General features: G+C 37.3%; 1 protein-coding gene across 1 annotated transcript in view; it reads right to left on the bottom strand.

The window, feature by feature from the left end:
* The window catches only part of CABCOCO1 (ciliary associated calcium binding coiled-coil 1), a 46,057-nt gene that overhangs the window by 7,223 nt on the left and 12,976 nt on the right, over positions 1–25,858 (bottom strand). The window contains exon 5 of the mRNA XM_085309354.1: positions 25,567–25,639. Within this exon, the coding sequence (XP_085165480.1) occupies positions 25,567–25,639 (73 nt within the window). The remainder of the gene's footprint in view (positions 1–25,566; positions 25,640–25,858) is intronic.

Here is a 25,858-nt window from a genome sequence, read left to right as displayed (position 1 = left end):
TAACACAGGATTTACATGACTTTGCTATTCTTGCTAAGCATGCTCAGCCACACGTTCACAAACCCGACTTTCAGTTGCTTGGATAAAAGACACTTACAAGACATGGTTTGTTAGGTTTTTGTATTTCATATGGCTGAATTTGATTTAACTCATTGACTAATGGACAGAGACCCGCTGTCCCACTTTGACTCAACCCACCATTTTGCATCTCCTGGGAGAGGCAAGCACAAGGGGCCGCTGAACGGGGCGCTGCGGCGTCGCCCACCAGCGCGGGCGCGGGGGTCTGGGAGGCTGCCGACCGCTCTTCAGMTGCGTCCGCTATCCTACGGGCAGTGATTTACGCGCAAGGTCCGAGGGACTGCAGGATGTTACGAGGCACTCAAAAACTTAATCCAGATACGTGAGCTGCACAGCATGACTAAGATAGCAGAGTTTGCTTCTGCACTATTTTGACCGTACACATTTGTGTTAATATTTAAAGTAGAAAATTAAGATCAATGAGGGACTAAACTTGGCCTCTGAAGTATGTTCCTCAGTTGCCAATGATTTACATGGAAATTCTGTGTTCATGTTCCCGGGCAGGATATTGCAAATCACTATTCCTTAAATAAGACAAAAAGTCATTAAGTTAAAAGTTATACTTTATGCTCTTTTTCCTCCATTTCAGAATTCGAGTTAATATATTTTAAAGAGAGTTTTCCACATTTTTGAACAGAACAAGAAGCAAAAACATGTAGAGCTGTGACACAACTTTGCTGACAATATATTAGTAATTAATCTAGTCCAAAATAGCTATTCTGGAGCAATTTGGTGCCACAACTACATTGACAAAACAGGATCTGCTCCTCCCCCCCAGGAAGCTGTAAATCAGTCAGTGACATCTGGCCTCAAGRACATCAGAGTCATCTGAAATGTGGTAATTTATATTAATGAACATCAATATTAATTTTTAAATAAAAAGAATTCACTGCCACCATTATGTTTACATATAGCATATTATTTATAGCTTGTGTTCCTCCTTTCCTACATTTTGCCCATAAATTATACTAAGGAAACACACCGTCACAGTTATAAATATTTTTACTCAGAGCTTAAGCTTTTGCAAGTCCTCTTACTGTTTCAGCAACTATACGAGGCAACAACTAGGACTTTTTTTTTGCTACTCTAACTGCTATTGTTAATTTTAATGCTTGACTGAGTAGAAAAGGGTGCTTCTGCAAAACATAACCACAGCATTCCTCTCCAGAGACACCTTAGTGCAGAATGCCCTTAATACCTAGATTCTGTAAGAATATCCTAAGACCCCAGAAAAAAAGATCCTCATTTTACTGAGCCGCGCTCGTCTATTTTTGCTTTTACAAAGCTTCCGAGTAATACTGCCAATTCTCAGATTATTAAGACAGACAAAGTAGGAGACATCCAAAAAAAAAAAAAATCGCCAGTTGGCTTTCATGCCGAGGGCACATCAGTAAATGATTCACCTTGGAACGGTCACTCTGGATTCACAGAGTGTTCAGCATTGCCAACTCTTCTAGAGTTATGGGAATACAAAAGAATCTCAGCTTTTATTTAAAAAATAAAGTTAGTATGTAGCTCTCATGACTGCAGAGAAAAARAGGAAAACAAATCTTAAAAGCTCAAAAAAATAGAGTGCAAGCAACAAGAACCAAACTACCACTACTTTTAAGCAAATCTATCTCATGATATCTTGGGTTCTGACTCATCATTTAAAATGCTTGGAGTTAACAATACCATTTTTAAAAAGTGTATATGTGTTTTGAGGAGGTATGAGGGATTTTTTAGTACCTGAAAGTACAATTCTCGTATGGCAGCACTCTTCAAAACGCCGGCCCTTCCCCTCCACTTCAAGGGCACCCACCATACAAGGAAACAGAAGCCAGCTCCTATTCTGGCTGTAGTTATGTTTAACAGAGACTTAAAACCTTTTAAAAAAAAAAAAAAGAAAGAAAGAAAGAAAAAGAGGAGGGTGGGGCCTCTCCCACATCAACCACCTAGCTGGATCTACAAATACTGGAAAAACAAATCATTTTTTTCACTAGTCACATGACTACATTACAAACCCATAAAAGTACACTCTCTTGAGCCTCGAAGCAGTAGTATCTCGCCAACTATTACTAGCACTGTAGTGCTTTAGGTCAGCCCGAGGACTGCCAAAAGCACTAACATAAATATATGTATCTCTGGCATACACAYATCTCTTTGGCGTATCTCACGCCACTTACAAACTAGTTACATTACTGCAGGTAAAAGTACCAAGGCAGGAGTGTGTCTAGGGAGCGCACATTACGCCACCAGACTCCCGTTGGTGGGGTAAGCCCGGTTGACAGGCTCTATCTAAATATGAGTACAGCGTTTGCGAAAGAAAGGCACAAAGATGGTTCCCCCCAACCGTGAAGAAGTTCAAGGAGAAACCTTTGAAATAAAAAGGGTTCGGCTTCATGGAACTGATTAGCTCCTGCTAAGCAAGCGCGATCRCAGAAGAAGAGTTTGGGGCTGTTGACGCAGTAATACGTCACCACTGCCTGAAGCTGGATGGAGAYTGCACCTACTGCCCTTACCCACTGCCCGGCCATCACACTCCCTTCTGGTTCCTTCTTTTCTTGCGCAGTTCCTCTGAAAACATTTCCTCCACGCAAGAGCAGTCGTGGACAAGCCCTCCTCCCCCCAGTCCGTACATTCCCAGACCACCACGTGACAAGCTCTCCCTGCCCTCCCCATCGGGTGCATCAGATCTCAACACGCTTGTCTATAGTGATTCACCCTTATCTGACGGTACAAGAAAAACYGCTCTAATATTTAAAAGATCACATTAAGAAACAAAACCTGAACAATATTGATTCTGAGCTAGCAATRGAAAAATTGCTCAAATATTTTAAAAACTGCAATACAGATTTTTCAAAATATGCTACATTAGAAAACTTTTCAAGATAGAGGGCCACATAAAAATGGTGAGCTTACTTTATTCGTTATTAGACCTAAAACATGAAGTCTTTGCCTGAGCGTGTAAGTTTCTGCTAAAACAACAATTTGTCCTATGGACTGTAAATTCAATTACTGTTTTTATTGGAATCACATTTTGCTTTGGAAACAATCAAGCAGAAAAACAACCAGTAACTTAGACATCTTAAAAACATCTCAGAACAGGCATAGTTGTGGGAACAAATCAGTTATGGTAATTATTCCACCGTGAACTGCAATGTTTTTTTTAAGTCCATTTCCATATTTTTAATTAACACCTAGTTCAAAAAAAATCTTACTGTAGGTCATTTTAATCACAAATGGGAAAACAAATTTACTTTATCAGAAAATTGACTAGACACTGTTTTAGGGACCTATGTTTCATGTTTTTATCATCAAAATTAAGTTATTAACATGCATTTTCCAATTTGGGAATACAGAAGTAAGCCAATTTTTCTCTTGAATTTCAGAGTTAGTTTTCAGTCACCTCTCTGTGTGAAACTAGTCTGTTTTAACACCAGAATATTTGATCAGTACACACACAAGAAATTATATAACTCATTAAGTTACCAGTACTTCTTTGCAATTGTGTTTCTACATAACTTGAAACTGAAGTACTCCAACCATAGCTTTTTAGTAAAAAGAAACCATCGCTTCCTCATATCATACTTAAATTAAATTTCATAGCCCATTGTAAACAGGCTTTCCTTTATTAAGGGTTGTGTTCATAAGTCTATTTATACAGAACTCACATGAAACTTGGGGTTATTTTTAACTGTATCTTATAATGCTGTCATTCATGTTAAATAAAAATGTACTTATGGATAGGATCAGGTTTAGTCTGATTAACACTAGAGTTAAACAAAGCTTTGTTTGAGCATAGCTTGGCTTGGTGGTTGATTTGTAATCTAGTAAACTTCCTCTTGGTTAACTGCCAAAGCCAACCACACCTTGGATGATGTGAGCTTGTTTTTGAGAAGGTAGTATCTCCTTACAGAAAGTTTCCTCCCACTTAGACTTGGAAGATTTCTGAGATGAAGGGTCATTTCCATTTCTGTTGGGGCATGAAARGGTTTCTGGTGAAAAGGCATACAAATCTCAGTCTGCTTTGACTTGTTATGAAACTCACAACAAATCACATAATCAAATGTAGACATTTCTGAAATTGTTTAAATACAGAATGAGAAAAAAAAATCATTGAATATTTTTTCCCTGAAGAAAAAATACAGCACTCACTTAACTCCTTATCCCTTATAAGCACTGATTTTGATTTTTCTGAAAATTACCACGAACAGTCCAAAAAACAACCATCTGACATTTGCTAAAGAAATTTCCATAATCATGTAGAATTTTCAGTCAAGCTAGGATTGATAGCACAGATTTAGAACTTTGAATTGATACTAAACTGAAGCTAASATCTTGAGCTAGCCGTAGAGAGTGCGGCATTGGAATGTTTTTCAACACTATGTGTTGACCTATTTGGATTTCAGAGCAACTATTAGTCAAAGAGTTTGTTACCTGCATACTTATTTGCAACTCAACATTCAGATCAGTCCAACTATATATCTCCATATATGTCGATTATTCTTTGATTTAGCAGTATATTTTATTATTCTGTGTTGAATACAGTAAAGGAGCTTCGGATTTTCTTTCTTCAGACACTAGCATGGCATTGAAAAAACTATACAAAAATTTTCTAAAGGCCACATAAGTGGATATGAAGGATTAAAACGCATCCTATTCTTTCCTCTCCTTGCGTTTTGTCTTTTCAAGAAACTCTGTTCTACAAAAACAGGTGAGGAAAATAAGGTAAGTCTGAATACAGTTTGCTTCACGGGATAAGGACAACATGTCTGCGATGGTCAGCTTTTGACAGAAAAGAAATGAAGCAATGATGCCAAAGGGATTTATTTACTTATTCCTTTTAATGGCACCTTTCCCCTGGCAGCTTTCATAAATAGCACAGAGACAGCCTAAGCACATAAAGGAAGCAAATGGCAAACAGCAGCACCCTGAGAACGCCCAGCCTTCAAACGGGGCAGTCTCCCTCTACTCGGAAACACGGCACTGCCTGCTCCATAGCTGCTGCTGTTCAGTTGAGTCCTCCGTGAAAAAAGCCTATTGGGAACATCAAATGGGTCTGGCCTGCCAGGCAGAGCTGCCGAGGAGGGAGTCGAAAAAGCACTAAYGGCAAAAGTCGGTGCAAGAAAGGGGAGGGCACAGAGGAACCAAACTGGTCTTGTAGAAGGAAAAGGCTTACTCAGCAGTTGAGGGAGAAGTGTGAGTAAATGTGTAGGGGAAGACAGAGGAGAGATGGGAAGTAGCGAGCAACAGTGTTGMATGTCTCGGGCTCGGAGAGGCAGCGAGGCTGAACGGATCCGTCTTTACCACTCTGGTAGCAATGCTGACCTGCAACACGTGCTATTCTAGTCTCAAATTCCTGTTCGGCCACAGCTGCCAAGCACGCCRGGCTGCCTGAAGCGGCTGAACGTCTAGGATGGCCTGCAATGACGTCACCTGTGACCATACCAAGCTTTTAGCTTACTGCTCCAATAGACTCATAACCCAACAATCGTATTGAAGAAACCAGCTGGAAAACTTGGGGAGATGGGCCCCATTCACTTCCTTACCTACCTCAGTCTACCTCCCTCTTGYATCAGTTTAGAGGATTTAGACAAATTGTCAATTCAGACAAAAACTCATGTATCCTGTGTCTCTGCTGCYATATGATTATTTTAATTTTAATGTTTGGCAGCATGTGAAGCAACTCTAACCACTGCCCCTGAGCTTGTGTGTTGTGCTGGTCAGAAACACATACCTATGCACCAAAACATAGTCTTTCTCCTGTTGACACAACCTCAATGTACATATATATCCGTAACTCTGAAATTGTTATTTAAGTTTAGACATGTAGACATATTTTCCTTCTTTCAACTCAGAGCTTTAAAGAAAGAATTGGTATCAAGAGCCAAAAAAGACCGTACTTGCCAAATACAATGGGCAAATTTTCATTAGGAGCCCTCAAATTCTGCACATGCTGTCTTCATATTTATAGAACTGACTGTTTAAATGTTCTTTGCAAGTGTTCTCTGTATATTTATACACTCTAGTAAATTGTACTGGATGTGCAGCTCCATATGAAAGAAAGAACTGATAGGAGAGACTGTTGAAAAAATTGGCTCCAAAATCACAGAAGGTTATTTCTCCTTGACAACAAYTAACTTTACACATATATTTGTCTCTCCATGGTAAATTAGCCTCAAAGCAACATCCTCCATCACAGAAAGATCCTAAGCTCCTCTTAGAACACAAGTAATAGCCAATTTGAATGCTTTAACCTGATTTCTTACAGCCCTGAAATTATTAAAAATGTRAAATTTAAATAATTATATTTCAACTAGTGTTTTACTAATGCTYTCCCCACCTTCTCTGATTTTAATTTTCTCACTTGTCAGCATCTCCTGGCAGCAAGTAAAATAAGAAAGAATTCAAACCTTTGCTGATTGCTTTCCACGCAATCCGATTTCTATAAATTAGAACTTGCTGATGGGGAAGCAGACAGCAGTACTCTTTGATCAAGGCACACATCTTGATCTCTTTTATCATTTTTTWAAAAAAACAATAATATTACAACAAAAAAATCATCATACAAGCATTTCGATCAAAGTGTGTCACTGTCTGCTTCCCAGTCAACATACTGCCAGTGAATTGGCGAGATGCCCAGAAAAAGCAGGCAGCAGCTGGTGGATTTGATTACCATCTGTATAGCCACTAATGTATAAAATATTATGTCTCCATCTAGTGGGCAATTGCATTTCACAGGAAATTTGAAAATGGGTTGGAACCTACTTTCACGGATGACAAAGAGCTTTGCTAGTCTTCCTGTCAACAGAATCTGGCTATAAAGCTGCATCACTTTGGAACTCCATGAAAACCAAGAACAGCACTGAAACCGCTCCTGATTTGCGCTGGTACTTGTCCTTCAAGACATGTTTTCTCCTGAAGCATTCATGCCATGTCTATTGCTGTGCTCTCCCAACACACCCCAAGCTCTTTCTAACACTTTGCAGCACCCTGGAAGTCTTAGGTATAAATGGCCAAAATTCTCAAAAGTAAAAGGGGCAACAGGAAACAGCAATGTTCAGAGCTCCTAAAACAAGGAGAAGTTAACTACATGAAAATACCAAGGCAAGGTCAGCTTCCTCTACGGAGAACTAAGTTACAGCATATTAAAGCATATTAACTTTCCCATACAGTTGCAGATGACTCACTTGACTTGCAAAACAGCAACACAGGTAACACAAGACAGGCAAATCTTTTTTTTCCAGAAAAATGCCATGGAAAGAGTCCTTATGGCAAAGATTTTGGAATCTATGTGGCTGGTGACATGAAGGAGGAACTGAGGTACGAGGCAGTGCTGTGACAGCTCTCACACAGGACCCAAACAAGTAGTCACTAAAAGCTTAATTCTACCACATTCATTATACCACTCTGCTTATCACTGCTTAACATCCTTTTCTGACAGCAGTTCAGCTAGCAGTGTATCAACTGGACATATTTTATGCACAGCCATCTACTATGAAAATCATATCCTAATGAAGAACTATCAGTAGAGCAAAATGAAATAAAACTCCAAAAAAATCATACCAGCGATTTTTTCCCATCTACATATAGACTGGATCTACATTCTACTAGCCTGAGAAACCTGTTGAGATCACTCTCCAACACGGCATGATTACGTTTCATTTAATGACCTCTCTGGATGCAGGATAGGACCTAAATTGTCTCTAAGTATCTTTTAATAASGTTAAAAGGTAAATTTTGATTTGACACACCTAAACTGGTTACAGTAAAGCATTTTGTACCTATACTATACACATCACTGCATTAGAAGTAAGATTACTCTATAAATAATTCATTTAAGGGAACTCCTGTTTAACAGCCAGTAATATACACAATTACTTAAGGCAGTATACTAGCAAATTCCAGCTTTAAATCAAAAGCCAATCTATTTTATATTAAAAAAATCACCTTATCAGAAAAAAAGCATCATTTTGTGAGAAACTYAGGCATGAGCACTTAAAAATAAAGTCAATATATGCCAACAACTTTTGTACTAATTTATTATATTGCTTGTTTGTGCAGTAAGGGGATGAGATTTGTTTCAATCTAATCTAATTCCCTCTATTTCAACAGAGCGTCTAACAACTACAAAAAATAGAAACAAATGTTGTTCCCTCAGTGATTTGCTGTGATAGAAGCTCTGTTTTTCAGGTCAGTACTCCCCATTTCTGATTGCTTAATGGGAGCGCAACAAAGGCTGAAAAAAGAAGGCTCTGAAATGTTGGGAAATACAAACTGCTGACTACCTGGTGAAGGGGTAATGATTTATAATATATGAATAGGGGCAATAATTGGATAGCAGGCTGTAGTCAAAAAAGCCTTAACTCACAGATCTGACATCAGAAAGTCACAATCCATCGATCTAGCATCAGAATGATGGATTATGACTTTAAAAGACTATGTAGACATGTCAGGTTCATGAGCATTCCAGGAACTGTAGTCCAAATTGTTTTACTGAGATCATTTGAACAATTTCAGCATCTTCCAATAAAGCTGATGCACTAATATTTGAAATGTAAAAGTTTTGTTGAATCTATGTAATTTTTTTCTTTCTTTCAGACCCTGAAAAATCCTCCAAACAAATACTGCAGGTTGCCGTAACTCGTGACTGAAAAATTTCTTTGAATTATTTCAAGTCATATGCTGTTTTCTTATAGAAACGAAAACAATTTTAAAATCTAATTGCTGTTTATGTCACGAAATATCATATTAAAATATGGAGGCGAAAAATTCACGGTGCGAAGTGAGGGACCAACCCCAATGACTTCGTTCAGACAGAACGCAACATATACTACGGAACTTTCCCTCTAGCCTACAGCAAAAATATCTTGATTTTGACCTCTGCCTCCTTCCCTTAAACTGTCATGGTCAAAAATAAAATTGTGATGGGGAAATTTAGATGGAGTCTTTTATGAAAAGACAAACATTCCCCTTTTTAATGTGTGAATACCTAGAGCTTGAAATACTTTCCCTATAAACAAAGCTGTTGTATTCAGTCAAAAAGGCATCTAGCCCCTTCAAGGCTCTTGAACTTTATTTTCCTAATAAAAACAAACATGGGCTAAGGTTATTACACCAAAAATTCAGAAAAATTCCAGAGTTCCTTTTACTGAACATCATGTACTTCATTACAAGTACAACACAATTTCATTCATAAAATTCTATTACAAAAATCTTCCAGTGGCATTTACCCATTGTAAGTCTGTAAAATCATCTATAAATTATCTATTGCTACATCTGACTAATTCAATTGCTCAGACGGCTAAGAGTTCTTCAAAAACCGCTTTTTGCTCCTGACAAGCATTGAGAATAAAAAGAAAATCCCACTTTAATTATTAATTATGATCATTTTCAATGTATACATACACTAAACTATAAAAAACTTGTGAAAAAAGCTCTTTCAAAGATATAGAAGCTTTAAGTATACAAGTAACAAGGGCTAAAGGTCATCAGGAACAAACTATATCAAACCAATGTTGCTTATTTCAGTATTTTATCTACAAACACTTTTTATTTCCCTTTGTCTAGAAGGCAGAATTTCTCCCTCTCTCCTCTCTCTCATATTATTTCCCTTCTTACTAGTAAAACATTTTTTTGAGAGAGCTTATTAATAGTATAACTGCTTATGTTACACGTTTGCTTTTATATATGCTTGCAAACAAAACCACCTTGGAAAAGACGAGAGCTCTTTTATAATAATTGAAGTCCTTATTTCACTAAAATCCATGCATCCTAGATCCAATCTCAACCCAGATTTTAAAACAGCAACAAAACAGAAGAGGACAACAGACTCAGCCAGGGAACCAAACCTTTAGAGTCTCGACTGCTCACACAACGGAAGGGAGAAACAAGACCCTTCCAGCCTATTAGACAAAGGCAAATTACTATATTTTGACAACTAGATATGAAGTGGCTAATAAAATCCGCGGCCATGTTACACACACTCATTCCTCCAAACACGCCTGATCTTCTTCGAAGTCCCACGTAAAGGGATCATCACACCACTGAAAGACAACCACTTCTTTAGAAAAGCCTGGACCCGCCACACCACCGCACAAAAGGAGGMGCACCTCACGGGGTCTCGCCTGCGCGGCGGCCAGCGCTGGCAGGCTGCAAGCGCTCCCCTGGACGCAGGCAGGGAGACTTCGCGGCTAACGTTCCTATGCTTGTGATTTATACGCCTGAGGTAACAGAAGGGGCCAGCACACCAGTTTTACAGCTTTCCAAGAGCCTGTTCTGCAGCACCTAGTAGCATCAAACTGGGTTCACCGGTTATTACATCATCAAACTATTTTCTACAACACCTGAGTTTTCCTTGGAGCTGTTTCAACTGAGCAGTAACCCAGCTCAACTCAATCAAACTTACGAAATCGAGCGAGACCAAGCAGGGTGGCTACAACCTTTTTAACCTTTCCGGACTGAAGAACGAACACAGCCCTTAGGATTCCAGGCAGGGGAAGAGAGGAGCCTGCTAGGCTGGGTGCTTCCCAATGCCTCCTCCTTTTCAGACCTTGTCCTTGTCTCAATGACACCTCACACCGATTTCACCTATGTTAGGAAGCAGCAGTCAGATGTTAACTGTGTCTTTAATGATGTGTGCTCAAACCAGTGACCTTGAAGTCAAATGCTCTGTAGATCTTTAGCATTCCCTCAATACTCCTGGTCTAGTTATTTGTCTAGTTTTATAAACAAAACCTGTGTGCAAAAAGAATGCTTACTACTGCAATTACTATTATGATCATCCTGCTGTGGTAGTAGGTTGCACCGAAAAAATATGAATTATAAAGTGCATAGGTTAGCGAAATTTAAATCAAGTAAATATTTAATATTAAGCCATTTCATCTATTTCCAAAATTTGGCAAATTTATTACAAAGCATTGAAACTGCACTTCTAGCCTCAGGCTTGCAGTGTTGGAGCCTGCCTGATTAATGCAATTAAAAGAACAGCATAACTCAAAATGTATTAAAAATTAAATATATGTGGCCTCATTGTTTACTTCCTACTGATAGAATGATTTCTAGCTAAAAATTCACACTACTTAATACCTGACAAGTTGTTAAAGCACATCCCCTTTCTCCTGCTGTGCTTATGATTAAAAGAACAGAGGTTAAATGTGGCAATAAACAAAAAAAATGGAGGAATTTATTTTTGCTCACAGTGTCTCTTAGTTCCTCCATCTCAGTTTTACAATAAGCAGGTGCTGCTAAAGAGGTGGAAAGTCTCATGGCAGGAGGGCATCAAGCCAGAGAGAAGGAGGAAAATGGTTCTTCCGACAGAATCCTCCTCGCCTCCACAGTCACAAAGTGTCCTGTTTACAAGACGCTTCTCTCTCTAAGCCAAGACCCAGCTTACACGAGGAGGCAAGCTATGGGAATTAGATGACTAGATGTGTACAGCTCGTGAGGCCTGATCCAGAGAAACATCCAGTGTAGTGGGCAATCCCAGAGGTCCAAGGGACAGATTTTAATGGGATGGAAATTTAATATTTTTCACTCTGAAACCAGTAAAAAAGACTTACTTATTTTGCAGAAGCTGCCTGCATGTCTCTGTTCTCTCCTGCAACAAATTTACATTTTCCTTCAGTCAGCGTACTGATCAGCAGCCCCTCCCAGGACAGGAGGTGGAAAGCAAATGAAAAAATTAAAACAAGTTGGCAAATGTACCTGTATATACCTATTTCATGTTAGCACAGTTATGCTTTTGAAATTATGGCAACAGCAATAGAATTCTGCTGCTGTGATCACAGATAATCAAAGTGAGGGGAAAAAAGCCTGTGCTAAAATATTTTCAAAGGATGAAAGTCTTTACTGTTGTGTAATTTAAATTTACTTGCCATTACTTCCTTTCGCCTATGTGATTAGAATTTAAATGTGSCCAAAGTATATTAACAAACACAGTTTCTGTTATATTGAAGAAATACTGCAGCAACCTTTCACTTAATGTTGAAAATTAAATATGCTCCTTAATTTACTTGTGAAAACAGAAAGTAAAATCAGTTAAAATGTTTTGAATATGAAGCCTTGTTCAGGAATGATCCATAAGATGAAATAACACAGAACTTTCTACTTTCCCTAACATACACACCCATAAAGCTATAGCAGCATTTTATACAACTGTAAATATGAGATGTTYGCATTTTTGCAAGAATATTTTTGAATTTAAATCATCTACAATTTGACRCCCAATTTTGCTACTATTACACACCATGGTATTATAGCATGTATTTTGGATACAATTTTATTAGATCCCCTGAAATTTCTTGGAGTACTGTGGATTGAGGCTCCATGAAGTACATCCTAAATCCTAACTGCAAACTCAAAATTTATATCCAGCAGTAGTTCAGAGAAGCATAAACTTCTCATGGGCCATCCCATGAATTTGTCCAAAATTCTCCATCTTAAAAATTTCTTTAATTTTCAAATTCAGAATGTTATTGTTAAGTAGAGGTTAATATTCCTCGAATATAAAGTTCAATAGAATTGCATGCTGATACTATCTTATTATCACACAGAAGTCTCTASGTAGCCCAAGAAAAGAAATGGGTCTTAACAGGGAGCTGACAGAGCCAATTTGCTTCACAGGTAAAAATGGAGCTGAAATACCTCATTGCACCAGTAGTGTTTATTCTAGCACTGTGTGTGCTTAGTGTATTGTTAACGTGAAATTTTATTCCCTCCACCAAYTGGATCTTACTGGACTTGACACACAGAAACCACTAAGTAACACAAACCTATAAAAAAAGCCTGTTATACGATTGAATTTCAGCAGGTTGGGGGTTTGTTTGTTAACATTCATGCTATCTTTTCTTTACTCTTCACTCACTTTACCTCAATTAGATTAGGTAGAAAGAGGAAAGGGAAAATTACAAAAAAAAAATCTAATTCTATTTTTCTGTACAGGCTGGAGCTATGTACATCTATCTGATAAAGCAATTACTTTTGCTTTCAAATTTGGTAGTACATTAACAGATAAGTGCTAAGCAAGAAAGTAGGTTGCCTTTGTAATTGGTATTTATTCACTACAAAGTGGAATGAGACCTTTTCATGTTACAGTCTGCAAAGTGGTGACTGTATTCAAAATGGCAAACAAGCAGTTAAAATTTACAGTGTCTAATTCCCAATTCCCAAAGCAACCCACACTCTCCCGTTTACTATACTGTGTCTTGTTGGCCACTGTCTAATGTACAGTCCTTAAGCTTTCCTATTTCCTAAATAAGCTCCCTCACTGCACAGTATTCTAAATTCATGCTGTTTTCTGCTTATTAGTTTGTGTAATGTTCCCTCTACTATGCAAGAAAAAAATAATCCACAAGATAAGTTSTCATTTTATCTTGCACTTGTCAAATATTAAGATTCTCTTAGTCTGTCAGACTTCTAAGCTTGTCTAATATCTGTCATTTGTATCTGAAATTAATAGTCTGTGCTGTATTATTTTTTCAGTTGCTCTGATTTTGACTGTACACAATAATTTGTGATTTAAATTCACAGAAAATGTGCCAAAATAGTAATGTTTTCTCATTGTCAGATTTAAAAACTTGACCTTTATGACTCTGATACCAAAGTCCTATGTTTTCTACTCATTACATAATTCCAGGAATGCTTGGATTGACTGATTGCTTCTAATAATTTGACAATGTATCCTTTTATTATTATTATTATTATTTACCCATTTAATTGAGGAGGTTGATCAGAACAAAGTGTATTAAATACACCGCAATAAAAATGGTCTGAATAACAATGGTAGGAACTGGACTCAAAGTAAGAGTTGTTAGGAAATGGAGATAAGCTTGAAATCCTGTCTTGAACTTCTATTCTGCCTGGCTATGCCAAGGTTCTAAAGGAAAGGAGATTATTTTTACATTTCAGGAATAATTCAGAGAATCACGTTTGCAAGTGCAGCAGAAAGAGACAGAACATAAAAACTTTATCATAGGCAAAATGAGTAGTCTTTGGCCCTGTGCTTCATTCTGATAATTTCTTGACCTCTCAACAGAATTTGATTATTAGACAACAATGAATGTATCTTGAAGGTAAGATTCAATATTCAGTTACATACCAGCATGGGTGCACCTTCCAATAAACTCAGGGGTCATTCTCAAAACAAATACAAATGCTTTTGGAACTCCCAGAGAAGGGCACTACAAGGTACCACTGGTAGGACTACTTCTTTTTTTTTTTTTTTTTTTTTTTAAAAAAAGGAGGAGAAAGAAAAAGAAAGAAAAATATGTCTCCAACCTACCCTCCAGCTATTAGTTTTAATGGTAATGCTAAAACTTAAAAATAGACTCCAGTAACAAAACTAACTGACGGTAAAACCTCTAAATACCTTATTTGAAGGATAATCATTACAGGTAATTTAACATTTCTCCAAATGTAAATCTTCAGCTGCACCCTAACTCTTGGAGAACACAAAAAGCTGACAAAATACCTCCCTTAGAACAAAGRAAAATCATTAAATGCACTTAAATGTATAACAGATAGAGTTGAAAATGATAAATGTGTGTCATGAATACAAAAACGAATGCTAAGAAAAACCCTGTAAGAATGCTAGGGAGATATTAGAAGTGTAATAAACACTAAGGAATACCCCTATTGCTCCTTCCTCTTTTTTATTAAACAAGACTAATATACATGGGGGGCCTATACACACTGTCAATGGTTGCAGTGAATCTCTATTCACAACACACAACATTTAAGGAAGCTAAAAATATAGACCTGAATTCCAGCCTCTTAATGTCTGAAACTTGCCCACAACCTTCATCAATCCAGAATTCAAGACTTCTCCAGCACAGGATATTTTCCTAACTCTGGGACCATATTTGGACTGTGTTGCTATTAATGAAGCATGCGACATTTATTTTTATCACTTAGAATCTAYGCCATTTCCTTTGACTGCATTCATAAGCCAAATTTGATATGTACAGTCAAAACAAACTACTGAGCAACTGCTCCGAAGGTATTGTTCCTTGAGTAGCGTTACTTGGACAGAACACAGAGACGACAAAACTCCAACCACGCACAGGAATTCCGACATCAAGAAAATAGAGTAATACATGTATTAGTATGTGTAAAAGATGTAAGATGTTTTGTGCTACAAAATAAGTAGCAATATTTTCTACATTATATTTTTACAATGTTGCGGGACTTTCACGTAAAACCAATCAAAAGATCAGAAGGATCACTGAAAACAAAAGTGGACAGCAAACCGTTAATGTATTTCAGCTGTAAACATCCATCTCTGTTTGGGTCTTATCCTGGACACAGCATCATCTGCAGAACCTACACAGGCTCTAGTATAGGCTTTGCAATCTGAGACAAAGACAAACTTTGAGGGCGAAATCAGTTTGGGGGAAAAAAAAAAAAGGTAAATAATATTCATACAGGTACTCGCTACCTTACCATCTCTTAAGGTCAGCTGAGGATTCTGCCCATTCTTAAATGTAAGGAAAAGCAAACACTAGATACAAAAACCAAAGTACTCYTCCTGGTAGTTATAAGTTAGCCAAGAAGAGACTCAGGATTACTTGACTACCAAATTYTCAACAGTACAGTGGGAAGTCAGAACATAAATAGTTCAGGTAACAGGAATAATAAGCAATGAGGTGAATCAAGGAGAGTCACAACACACGAGGATTATTTAAGGCTGATGAGTCCCAAAACTGAAYTTGTTTCCCAAAACACAGGAACAGAAAATATGAAAATTAAATGGGCTAGAGCTGCTGGGAGGTGGCCGTCAGCCTGCACAGAAGAAAGGGAAAGGGACAGAAGCTCCCTCTCTGTTCTGCTAATAACCTGTAAACGACTCCTGCTTCTGCTTTAGACAGACAGAGAAACAGTAGAGATAGCAGAGGACCTCGGTCGGCCCATTCTCTCCTGTCAGCACAGGCACGCATGGGCTACTGGAGCTCAGACTGCAATGGCTCCATGCTCTCTTTAGGTGCTCGTCAGGGACAGGGAGAGGAGGGCACGTGGAGGGCACCAAGCTCAAGCACACAGCTCTTCCTCTGATATTATYTGGCACCCACCTCCCACATTTTTGGTGCAGATAACAATGCTGCAGAGTGTATTCAGACTTACAGGAAAGAATCAAGCGTTACACTTGGGATAAAGTCCACTCCTTTGCCAAATGTCCTCCCCACGTAAACCTTAACTAAAACTTATTTTGAATGACTACACTGAACCTAAATGGTGCGTAAGTCTTCCAAAAGTCTAACAAGGAAAGTTACAAACAACAAATAATAGAAATGTTGAAGAAAACAGTTGTTTTGTTAATTTTCTATTTATATAACTGGATCTTAAGAAATCTAGTCGTATGAATATGAAAAATTGCCATTTTCAAAAAAAAAAAAATAGAAGGCATTTTATATTCTTGAGTTAAAGTTCAAGAGATTCCATTCCGGCGGCCAAAGTGAGATAGCTACAGTAGCTCAATACCTCTAAAAAAAAAAAAAAAAAGAGAGAGAGAGAGAAAATAGAAGGAGGCTCTCCCTTACATGTCTTTCTCAGCTTCACATGCACATCTCCCCCGTAACCCTGAAGTACCAAGTAACCGGAGAGGATTCTTCACAGACAGATATAATTTATAACAAAGACAGGAAAAGGCAACCCTAACTCAGGGCTTGCCGCCCTTCCTATAAAGTTCACCTCCTTAGCAAGGAAAAGCAGAGAATAATTTGTTTGGTTTCTGTACGCAACTCCTTTTTCTTTTATTGTAAAACGTTTCCATTGTCCTTTTATGTTTTGATTATTGAGTAAGTTTAAAGACTTGCCAAATAGCCCTAGATTGTTAACAGACCACCACTATTTAACTTTGAATACTAAATATATATATATATATATATATATATATATATTTTAAAGGCACAGTTCACATTAATATTCTATGCCCTCATTTTATTTATTATCTTTTCTTTGAAATTTAAACAATTTTCCTAGCTAAGGTTTATTAAATGTAAGCCTAAGCAGCTACATAAGTTATTTCACAAACCAACCATACATCCTATAAACCTCAGCTTTCTAATTAGTAACATTGCATTTTGCTGATCTTAGCATATATACAGAGAATCAAAATAACATTTTATGAATTAAATATGCAAATACATCAGATTCAATGTTCAGTAAAAATACTTTATGTTGTACCTTATGACAAGTTATAAACKTCAAGATGAAATTAGAAAACACAAACTTTCTGGTGCATTTTAAAAAGAGACTTTAAAGGAATGCAAAACTTGTTTATTATTTAGACTTGGTATACGTTTGCTCTCTTTTCATAACAGCAACCAACTGGATAAAAATGCTATTAAAATACATATTGATTATAAATCATTACAGTAAAAAATGCTATGCTATTTTTTATATGAGTAAGGTAAAAAAAACATATTCATAACAAAAGACGTATGAATTTGATACATAAGCATTCCCCTGTGGGGACCCCATTTCCCATGAAATACCACATCACTTGTCCATTCCACAGATCCTTTTATGAACACAGTTTAACCTGCAATAAGATGGGAAACATCAGATAAAGAGTACAAAAATAGTTCAATGTAGTAAAAGTTGTCCACTGTTCTCTGCCTGCCTAGCTCTAATTGCCAATTAGTAAAAATAATAATGGAAATTTTTGAGATAGAGCAATTACTCTTGCAAACCAAACAGTCACCAGTAAGTCATCTCCCACTGGACCAGTAAATACTCAAAAGGTAGCTGCTGGCAATCAATAAACAACCAATGCTAAATTTGAACAAAAATATATGTGAAACACAGTATCTTCTTAAACAACTCCTTGATCCACAGTATGCTACGTGGAATATTTTCACATAAAAAACAGTATTGTCCTGCAGTGAACATATTGGAATGAAGTAATTCAAATAAAATTCAAATAAAATCATTTTTTGGCAGATTCCTCACAAGCATTATTTTTTGAACTGACTAAAAAATTAGGATAGGATTTGCAAACGCTCCAGTAACATCCTACCCAGTTCCTCACCAGCTTACCTACATGGCTCTTTGGACAGCTTGCCACCCTGCCCAGTCTGGCAACACGGTTTCTAGGTTACTGGTTCCCCAACAACATGCTTTATGGACTGCTGAGGGCAGATCTCAAACCCCTGAAGCACACGGACCTCGCTTCAGAGGAAGCGACCACCCCGTAAGGCCCAGGGCAGAGCTGCTGGGGGCCTGGATCCCGAGGCAGCCTTCAAGAGGACTGCTGCAGAGCAAGCGAGTTTAAACCGAGCAACGCTAGAACAGCAGTTCTGTTAAGAGTGTTTTATATTTTGTTTTCACAGAATCAGTAAGGTTGGAAGGGACCTTTGGAGATCATCTAGTCCAACCTCCCTGCTCAGCAGGGTCACCTAGAGCATGGTAGACAGGGCTGCAGCCAGGCGGGCCTTGAAKATCTCCAGAGAAGGAGACTTTTAAACTAGAACGAAACCAAACTGCAAAATCTCTGAATCTCCTCTGAAACAGAATTACCGATCTTTGCTCAGCTCCGATTGCTTTGTTACATGCCGGTCAAGTAATGCAACAAGGCCTCCCAAAGGGCATCAACCCAGTAAGCTATTCAGGAATACTAGAAAAGTAAAACAGAWTTCTTATCATGTTAATCAGCCCTCAGGTACTTTGTTTAACCACTGTAAAATGTTCCCAAATCAATATATTTTTCCCAATCTCATTGTTTTTCATTAAAAGTCACACACATCTATACTTAAATATTGATTTATGAATATTTTTATACATATGCTATGGCCATCTGATACAGCACTTAGTCATCTGGCTCTTAAAATATTCTGATGAAGAGCAGAAACATGCTGACATTAATATACTGCCTACCCTTCCTGTCAAAGTCTACAATTCCGAGTTGCTGTTATCAGTACTATATATATTTACACCACATAAAAATACAGAAACCAAGCCACTTTCTAAATAATTTTTAAAAAAGAGATCACATCTGTGTATACATTAATTCCTGAATAGTTCCAGAAATGTTTTACCACCAACAACATTCTTTTTTCCCCCCCCTCTCATATTTAACATCCCGTATTCATAAATGCAATGTTTTGTAACTGCATAACTGAAACAAAGTTATAATGAGCTTCAAAAACTATTTTTGCTCTAGCGTCTTTAGCTTTTCATCCTCCAGGGCACAGAGCAGTCTGACGCCAGTCACTTCTCAGTTTAACTCTGTGTATATGAATAAGTCCACTGAAATAAAATTACCTAAGTGCTTAAAATGAGGCACTTGTTTAAATGCTGGCTGGGTCAGAACCATAGTGCTCAGCATTCTGCAGGTATAGCCTATGTCAGCTATTCTCCATTTTTTCTGGCTGAATCTTTGTTTTCATGACTTCATACATACTACCAAATTAAAAAGCAGATTTGTTTCATATTGGATGCTTCTTAAGTAATTTTAAAAAAGAAATGTCAATCATTCTCTAATGCAAGATTTGCAGAAGTACTCAGCACTGGCTTTAAAGTTCCACCCACTCTCGGGAACTCACGGTGGCTTCCAGGGCACCATAGTCTGGCTACCAAAACACACAAAATGTTAAAACAGCTGAAAAAACCCATCAGCATGTGACCTACCTAGAAACATAATTGTTAAAGTCCAGTATAACTTCTGGTACTACTGATAACTGCATATACCAGAGACATTCTTTGAAAAACAAGGGAGGTTTCTAATGAGCAAGACATGCTTAAAAGTAGTATTATTTTAAAATATTTCAAGTAATGATGCATACAATCCCAACAGACTCTTCTTTTTCATTCAGTGTAATCATAAGTCCTCCAAGATCTCTGGTTACAATCACAGCATCAAACTTCGAGATCAAAAGACTGAATATCAGTTATTTTTGTCCCTGAAAACTGCTGGCTCTCCAATTGCTTACTTCAGTAATCCAGTCGTAGGTACTACACACTTCAATAACAGACATCAAGAATTCTCCCTCAGACATCAAAGAACCAAGTACCAGTCTGCTAGTTTTAAACATTCATAATTGTGAAATAATGAACCTACTGCTGAAGCTGTAGTTTTGATCTCCATAGAAGGCAAGACTTGAACATTTTCTGAAGGAAAAAATAAATAAGGATATGAAAGTAAACGAAAAAAGGAATATCAGGCAACATTGGTTTATGAAAGTTACGCTATGCCTGACTACTTTTGTAGTTTATTTAATATGGAAATCCTTTTTCTAGACAAGGTGAGAGATGTGATCAACTCATGAGAGGAATGGTATATCATACAGGTGAGACTGAATGACCTCGAACAATATTCAATCTTATATTCAATAATATAAATTGTGAAGTGACATTGTTGGGACAAAATTTTTAAAAACCTGCTATATACTGGGACTACATCAGTTGGAAAAGACAGAAATCAAGAGGACCCAGAACAGCAGGCCTGCTAGGAGACAGCCAATGACACAGCTGTGACACACGTGACTGATTCTAGGATGCACCATGTCAAATATCCCCAGCAGAGAAAAAGAAAGCACTACTGCGTCATGCAAGGCCTCGCTTTCACCTCAGCAGCAATATTAGGCGCAGTTCGGTCATTTATGAACAAACAAAATGAATTTAAAAAACAAAAATAGAAAAGGTCAGTAGGATTAGTAGCAGATGGTATGTACCTAAGAATGTATGTAACAAAAGCCTATCTTAAAAGTCGAGAGGGAAGAAGACCGGCTATTTTAGTTTAGCTAAATGAAGGCTGACAGTAAGATTGCTGTCTCTTTATACACTGGAAAAGTAAACATCCAGAATGGGGGGGGGACACTAAAGGTCAATACTGGCACAAACTGGCACAAGAACAAGAGCACATAAGCTTGTCATGAATACATTTAGGTTGGAAATTACAAGTTTTCTAACCATTACAGAAATCAGGCTCTAGGGCAGCTTTCTAACTGAAATAGCAGAGACAAAACAGCTAACTGTTTTTAAGCTGGAGCTGGACAAGTTTCTCAAGGGGATTATAGATACGCCTGCCTATGAGAAGAAGGGACAGTTGAAGAGGTCCCTTTTAGTCTTGTGCTCTGGTTCCTTCACATCAGTCTCGATGTCTTTGCCATGGTGATATTTACAAAACAAAGCCACACAAAATCAACTCAGTGGTTTTTAAGCATCACAAATATTTCAAACCATCAAGCTTTGAAAAGCGTGCACTCCATTAGCTGGGGAATGAGTCTCTAGCATGAACTGAAATGTTCTGGTTTCAYACAGCTTCAAAATGCAGTTCTCAAGAAATCATTGACTAAATTGCTTTAAAAATGATTTTGATTAACCAATCAAACTGTGCAACACCTAATGAGGATCATATATCAAAGTAAAGTCCCAGACTTCAGGTCTTTTACCATCAGAAAAAAAAGGTTTATTAGTCTTCATATAGTATATTCTTCCCATCCACCCCCTTTGAATTCAAACACAGAAGGTATTTTGTTCTTAAAAAAAAAAAAAAAAAAAAAAAGTCCCCACATTTGGATAAAGACCAGACATAGTCCAAAAGCTTAATGTTTTGGAAAGCAAGGAGCACATGGAAACAAGGCATTAATGGAAACTGTTACGGAACTCTAAGCACAGGGTATGATATCTAGTAACTGCTATAATATTGAATGTGCACTACCATTAAACTTAATCTTTGATATTTTTATTGCAACCTGACCCACTATGACATCTCTAAAGAAAATTACATTGTACACTACTACTTCAAGAAGTTAAACTTAGCTAGTCATCTGGGCCATAAAATAGCAGATTACTCCATCAGGCTGGCTAAAGCAACCAGAAATAAAACTAGATTTACCAACCACATTATTTTTTATTAGGAAATGTTTCAAAGCAGACAATCCCAGAAGAYTTCAGTCCGATTCCATCCAAAAATACACAACAGAGAGCATCAAAAACATGAACTGTAGTATAAGGCACAATTTGTAAATATGAGGAAAAAAAAAATTTACACAATGTGCTGTAATATATCATCCTATCAAAGCAAAGCAAATTAACTGAACATAGAAATAGAAAATAATAAAAACCTTCTACACAATTCATGTATTAACAGTTTAAACCTTTTTACAAGATCTGACATGTGTTAATGGGAATTGCTCCGYTGAATCCCTGCACATCAAGATTTAGTCTGTACTCTATTTGCTTTCTTTGAAATYGCAAGGTAATATAGGTGTACTAAATCACAGCTCGGGAGTAAAATCTCCAGAACTGACACAAGGAAAAAACAGTATCTTTAACAACAATGTTCTTAAAGAACTCTGTTACRTTAGCAGTACATACATTTTATTTTGCATTGTGGCCACAGTACAGCTGAAGTGCTATTTCTTCTGTAATGGTTTTGAATGTGGGAAACTGCTCATAATGCTAACAGAAAAAAAAAAGCAAAGGATTTACTCAGCAATTTTAACACTTCTCTGTAATTCCTTRTACCATCAGATTTTCTCACAGGTATTCATGCATATGTAATACATAGGTCTCTGTAGGTCTAGAGTGAAGGAGAAGTGATTTGATAGCTGAAAAGGCAAGTTTTAAATTTTAAAGACTGTCAAACTAGATTAGATGTACGATGTGTGTTTTATCATCTAACCAAGCATTCATGTCTTTCAGTTTTAACCTTTTTTCCTAGGCAATATGATCACCTCAGGCAGTTTGATTTAAAGGCTTTAGCTGAAGCTAAAATATATTTATATTAGCCAGTCATTTGTTTCTTTTTTTTTCTTTTAATACTTAAATATTATCTGTATTTTACAAAGTTRGTTCTATTATGCTAGCTGTATCAGACTAAGAGTATTAATCAGACTGTGACAGTTCACTAATTATGTGCCATTTTTAAGTAACTTAAATTTTGTTAATTGGCATGACCACAGATATTGTATGCATAATCTAACTCAGTTCTGAGTCATTTCCCTTTTCTTGTCTGATTTTATTCCACACAGGAAACAACAGGGTCATTTGGAAATAACTGCAGCGAAAGATCAAAAGGGAAATCTGATTGAGAACACTGTACAAATGTCTGCATGAGAGAAAAAGTAAAATTCAAAAAGTTTATAACCCATTGCACTAAGTTTTCTCTGGAAAACACATACTGTGTCTTCTCCAAAAGGATATCCATTACAACACTAAGTACTACTTTTATTTGCTGTAGCTGTAGATCTTTTAAAGAAACAGGTCTTGTCATTAGACTATCGGACTTTTCTTCAGTAAGTAATACTTTCACCACACACGGAACACAGATTTACTCAGCTGAAGCAAGTCATTCATGTTATCGATTTGCCTCAAAGTCTTCATTTGCAGAAGAAGATAACACTGTAATTAAGCTCTTAGAACATCAYGGTTCTTGTTATTCAGGCAAATCTGGCTGTTACAGTTTGGCCTTTCCCAAAGAACAGGCTCTTACCAGCAGAGCTAAATGAGAATTTCTAAGATGTGAGCATACTGAGCTTAGCCGTGGGCTGCCGCGTATCCATAGCACCCATTTCGTTACAACAGTGCTCTATACATCAAGACAGCAGCCAGTTTTACACCACAGCTTTACCTGCTCCTTTTAGCAATCAGATTTCCCCGAGAGTGCCGAGCCCCCTTCAGYGCCCTGCACACGTGCGCTGCTGGGCACGCGGCTCCCGGAACGCTCCCGCSAAAGCCACGCACAGGGAACCACCTCTGCTCCTCTCCCTTGCTAGAGTCTGAGCCGTTCACCTCCGGCACTGCACGGATACAAGGGAACGCTCTCCGTTATGAAAAAGGGATTTTGAATTGAAACAAAGCTGTAGCCAGAGAACTTGAATTTTACACTGAGTTCACCTCTCACCACATTTTAACTAATAAAGGGAACATACATGACACACAAATTTGTATGCATAGCTTCAAAGCTATACATATTGTAACAGTAACTTGTTGAGGAACAATACATCACTACCAAAATAAAATCTACACAAAAGATAAGCATTGATCTTATTGGGTATGGCAGTATAGCTGCACAAATTAAAGACTCTCTTCTTTGGACTTTAGAATACAAAATAGACTTACTAAACCGAGCTGCCACATAGCTAGTAATTGGCTTTAACAGAGAGTTACAGTTAAAATCCGTCCTGAAGGTTTTAGTGATGGTTAGAATTTGTAAATTGCACTTGTCCCTGGCTGGATCTTCCCCAAACTAACTCGCAGACACGCATTTCCCTCGCCGCCCAGCTGGGGACGGCACACTTCGGGGGGCAGACAGCGGAGAACAGACATTTTTTCCATGACTGAGAAACTGCAAAGTCGCGTACTGATTGATTCCAAGAACTGATTCTTAGCCACTCAGAGGTGGCTTATAACTGGTAAARTACGTTACCCAAATTTACACACGGAATTGCTTAACAGAAGCCTCATTAAAAATATTTTTACCAATTAGGAAGTGCTAACCCATCACTGACCTGATTAGTCAATACAGAAAAACCAAACAAATATACTAAGGTTGAAGCCATGCTCTACTTAACTTATAACAGTTTTGTCACTGATTCAGCACAGCCGGAATTTTACTCCATCTTACAAATGCTAAGAATAATTTCCAAAATATTTGCGTCCACTTCAGGAAAAATACTTCTAGTGTTTTATTCATTTATTTATAAACAACACTGGAAGAAACTATACCATATTCTTTATAGACATAAATTCCTAGCTTCAAGGGTAGAGAACATATTCAAATGCATTAATCTATTTTTCCTGTATACTGATAAACTAAAATGTAAGTGCCTTCAAAAAAATTCTACTACTGCGTCTCTCAGAGTAACCAGTTGTTTCTTATGTAACAGTAAAATCTTTTCTGATGCATTGTGAAATATATCCTCAATAAGTATAGTCCAGTTAAAGGAAGGTTTATTTGATGAACTGAATCTGTCCATTTGATTAAAGATCACATCTTGAGACAATGCATCTTCTTACCTATTTTTTCTACATACAAGTTAGAATACATGGCAAAGTTTACAATCAGGCCGWCTCACTGTTATTAACCGAATGCCTTCAGAATGCTGAATTTCTACTTAGCTTGTTTCTGAATAATCAGTATAAATAATTGTTGATGGCTACAACAGAAACAAACATACATACATATACATATATAAATATTAGGACTGCGGTCAGTCTAGGCTTAGTACATAACCTTTTTGCTGACTTTGAAGTATAATCAGACTCATGCATTGCTAATTCAAATTACATGCACCACCTTAAAAATATATACACAGAGGTACTCTTGATTTAGCACAACTAGCATCTTAGCCAAGGAATGTATTTACACTTCTTTGAAATCCAAAATTCATTTTGAATATAAGGATCAAAACATCTAACTTGTATTCTTTAATCTGCTATTTTATCCTGTTAGTAATGGAGTAATGTTGACATGAAGTAGCTTTGAGCAATATAAAACATATGCCACAGTGCATTCATTAAATGACTCTGCAATAACGAGTCCCATCGACATAAATGACTTACCTCATCACTTATCRCAAGTTCTTCTCTAGGACTATGGAAAAGATATTCATACAGTTTATAGTGTTGAAATAAGCTGGAAAACAAGAGAAAAAAATGTACTAGTACAGTAATAAATCTTTAGAAAGGTAACACCATTAAAAAAAAATCTGTTACACTAACAGTTATTCTCCACTATGGTGATATTCCAAATGTTAATAAGAAATGCTTATTTAACTTCAGCTATAATTTGCAGAATATTTAATTTACAGGGTTTACTGTTAGATAGTTATAGAAAATACCACATTACATTTAA

The sequence above is a fragment of the Rhea americana genome, unplaced genomic scaffold (genome assembly GCF_003343005.1).
Source record: "Rhea americana isolate MKP2758 unplaced genomic scaffold, rheAme1 scaffold_296, whole genome shotgun sequence".
NCBI lineage: Eukaryota > Metazoa > Chordata > Aves > Rheiformes > Rheidae > Rhea > Rhea americana.
The sequence above is the reverse complement of the archived record's forward strand: the minus strand, read 5'-3'. Positions and strand labels throughout refer to the sequence as shown.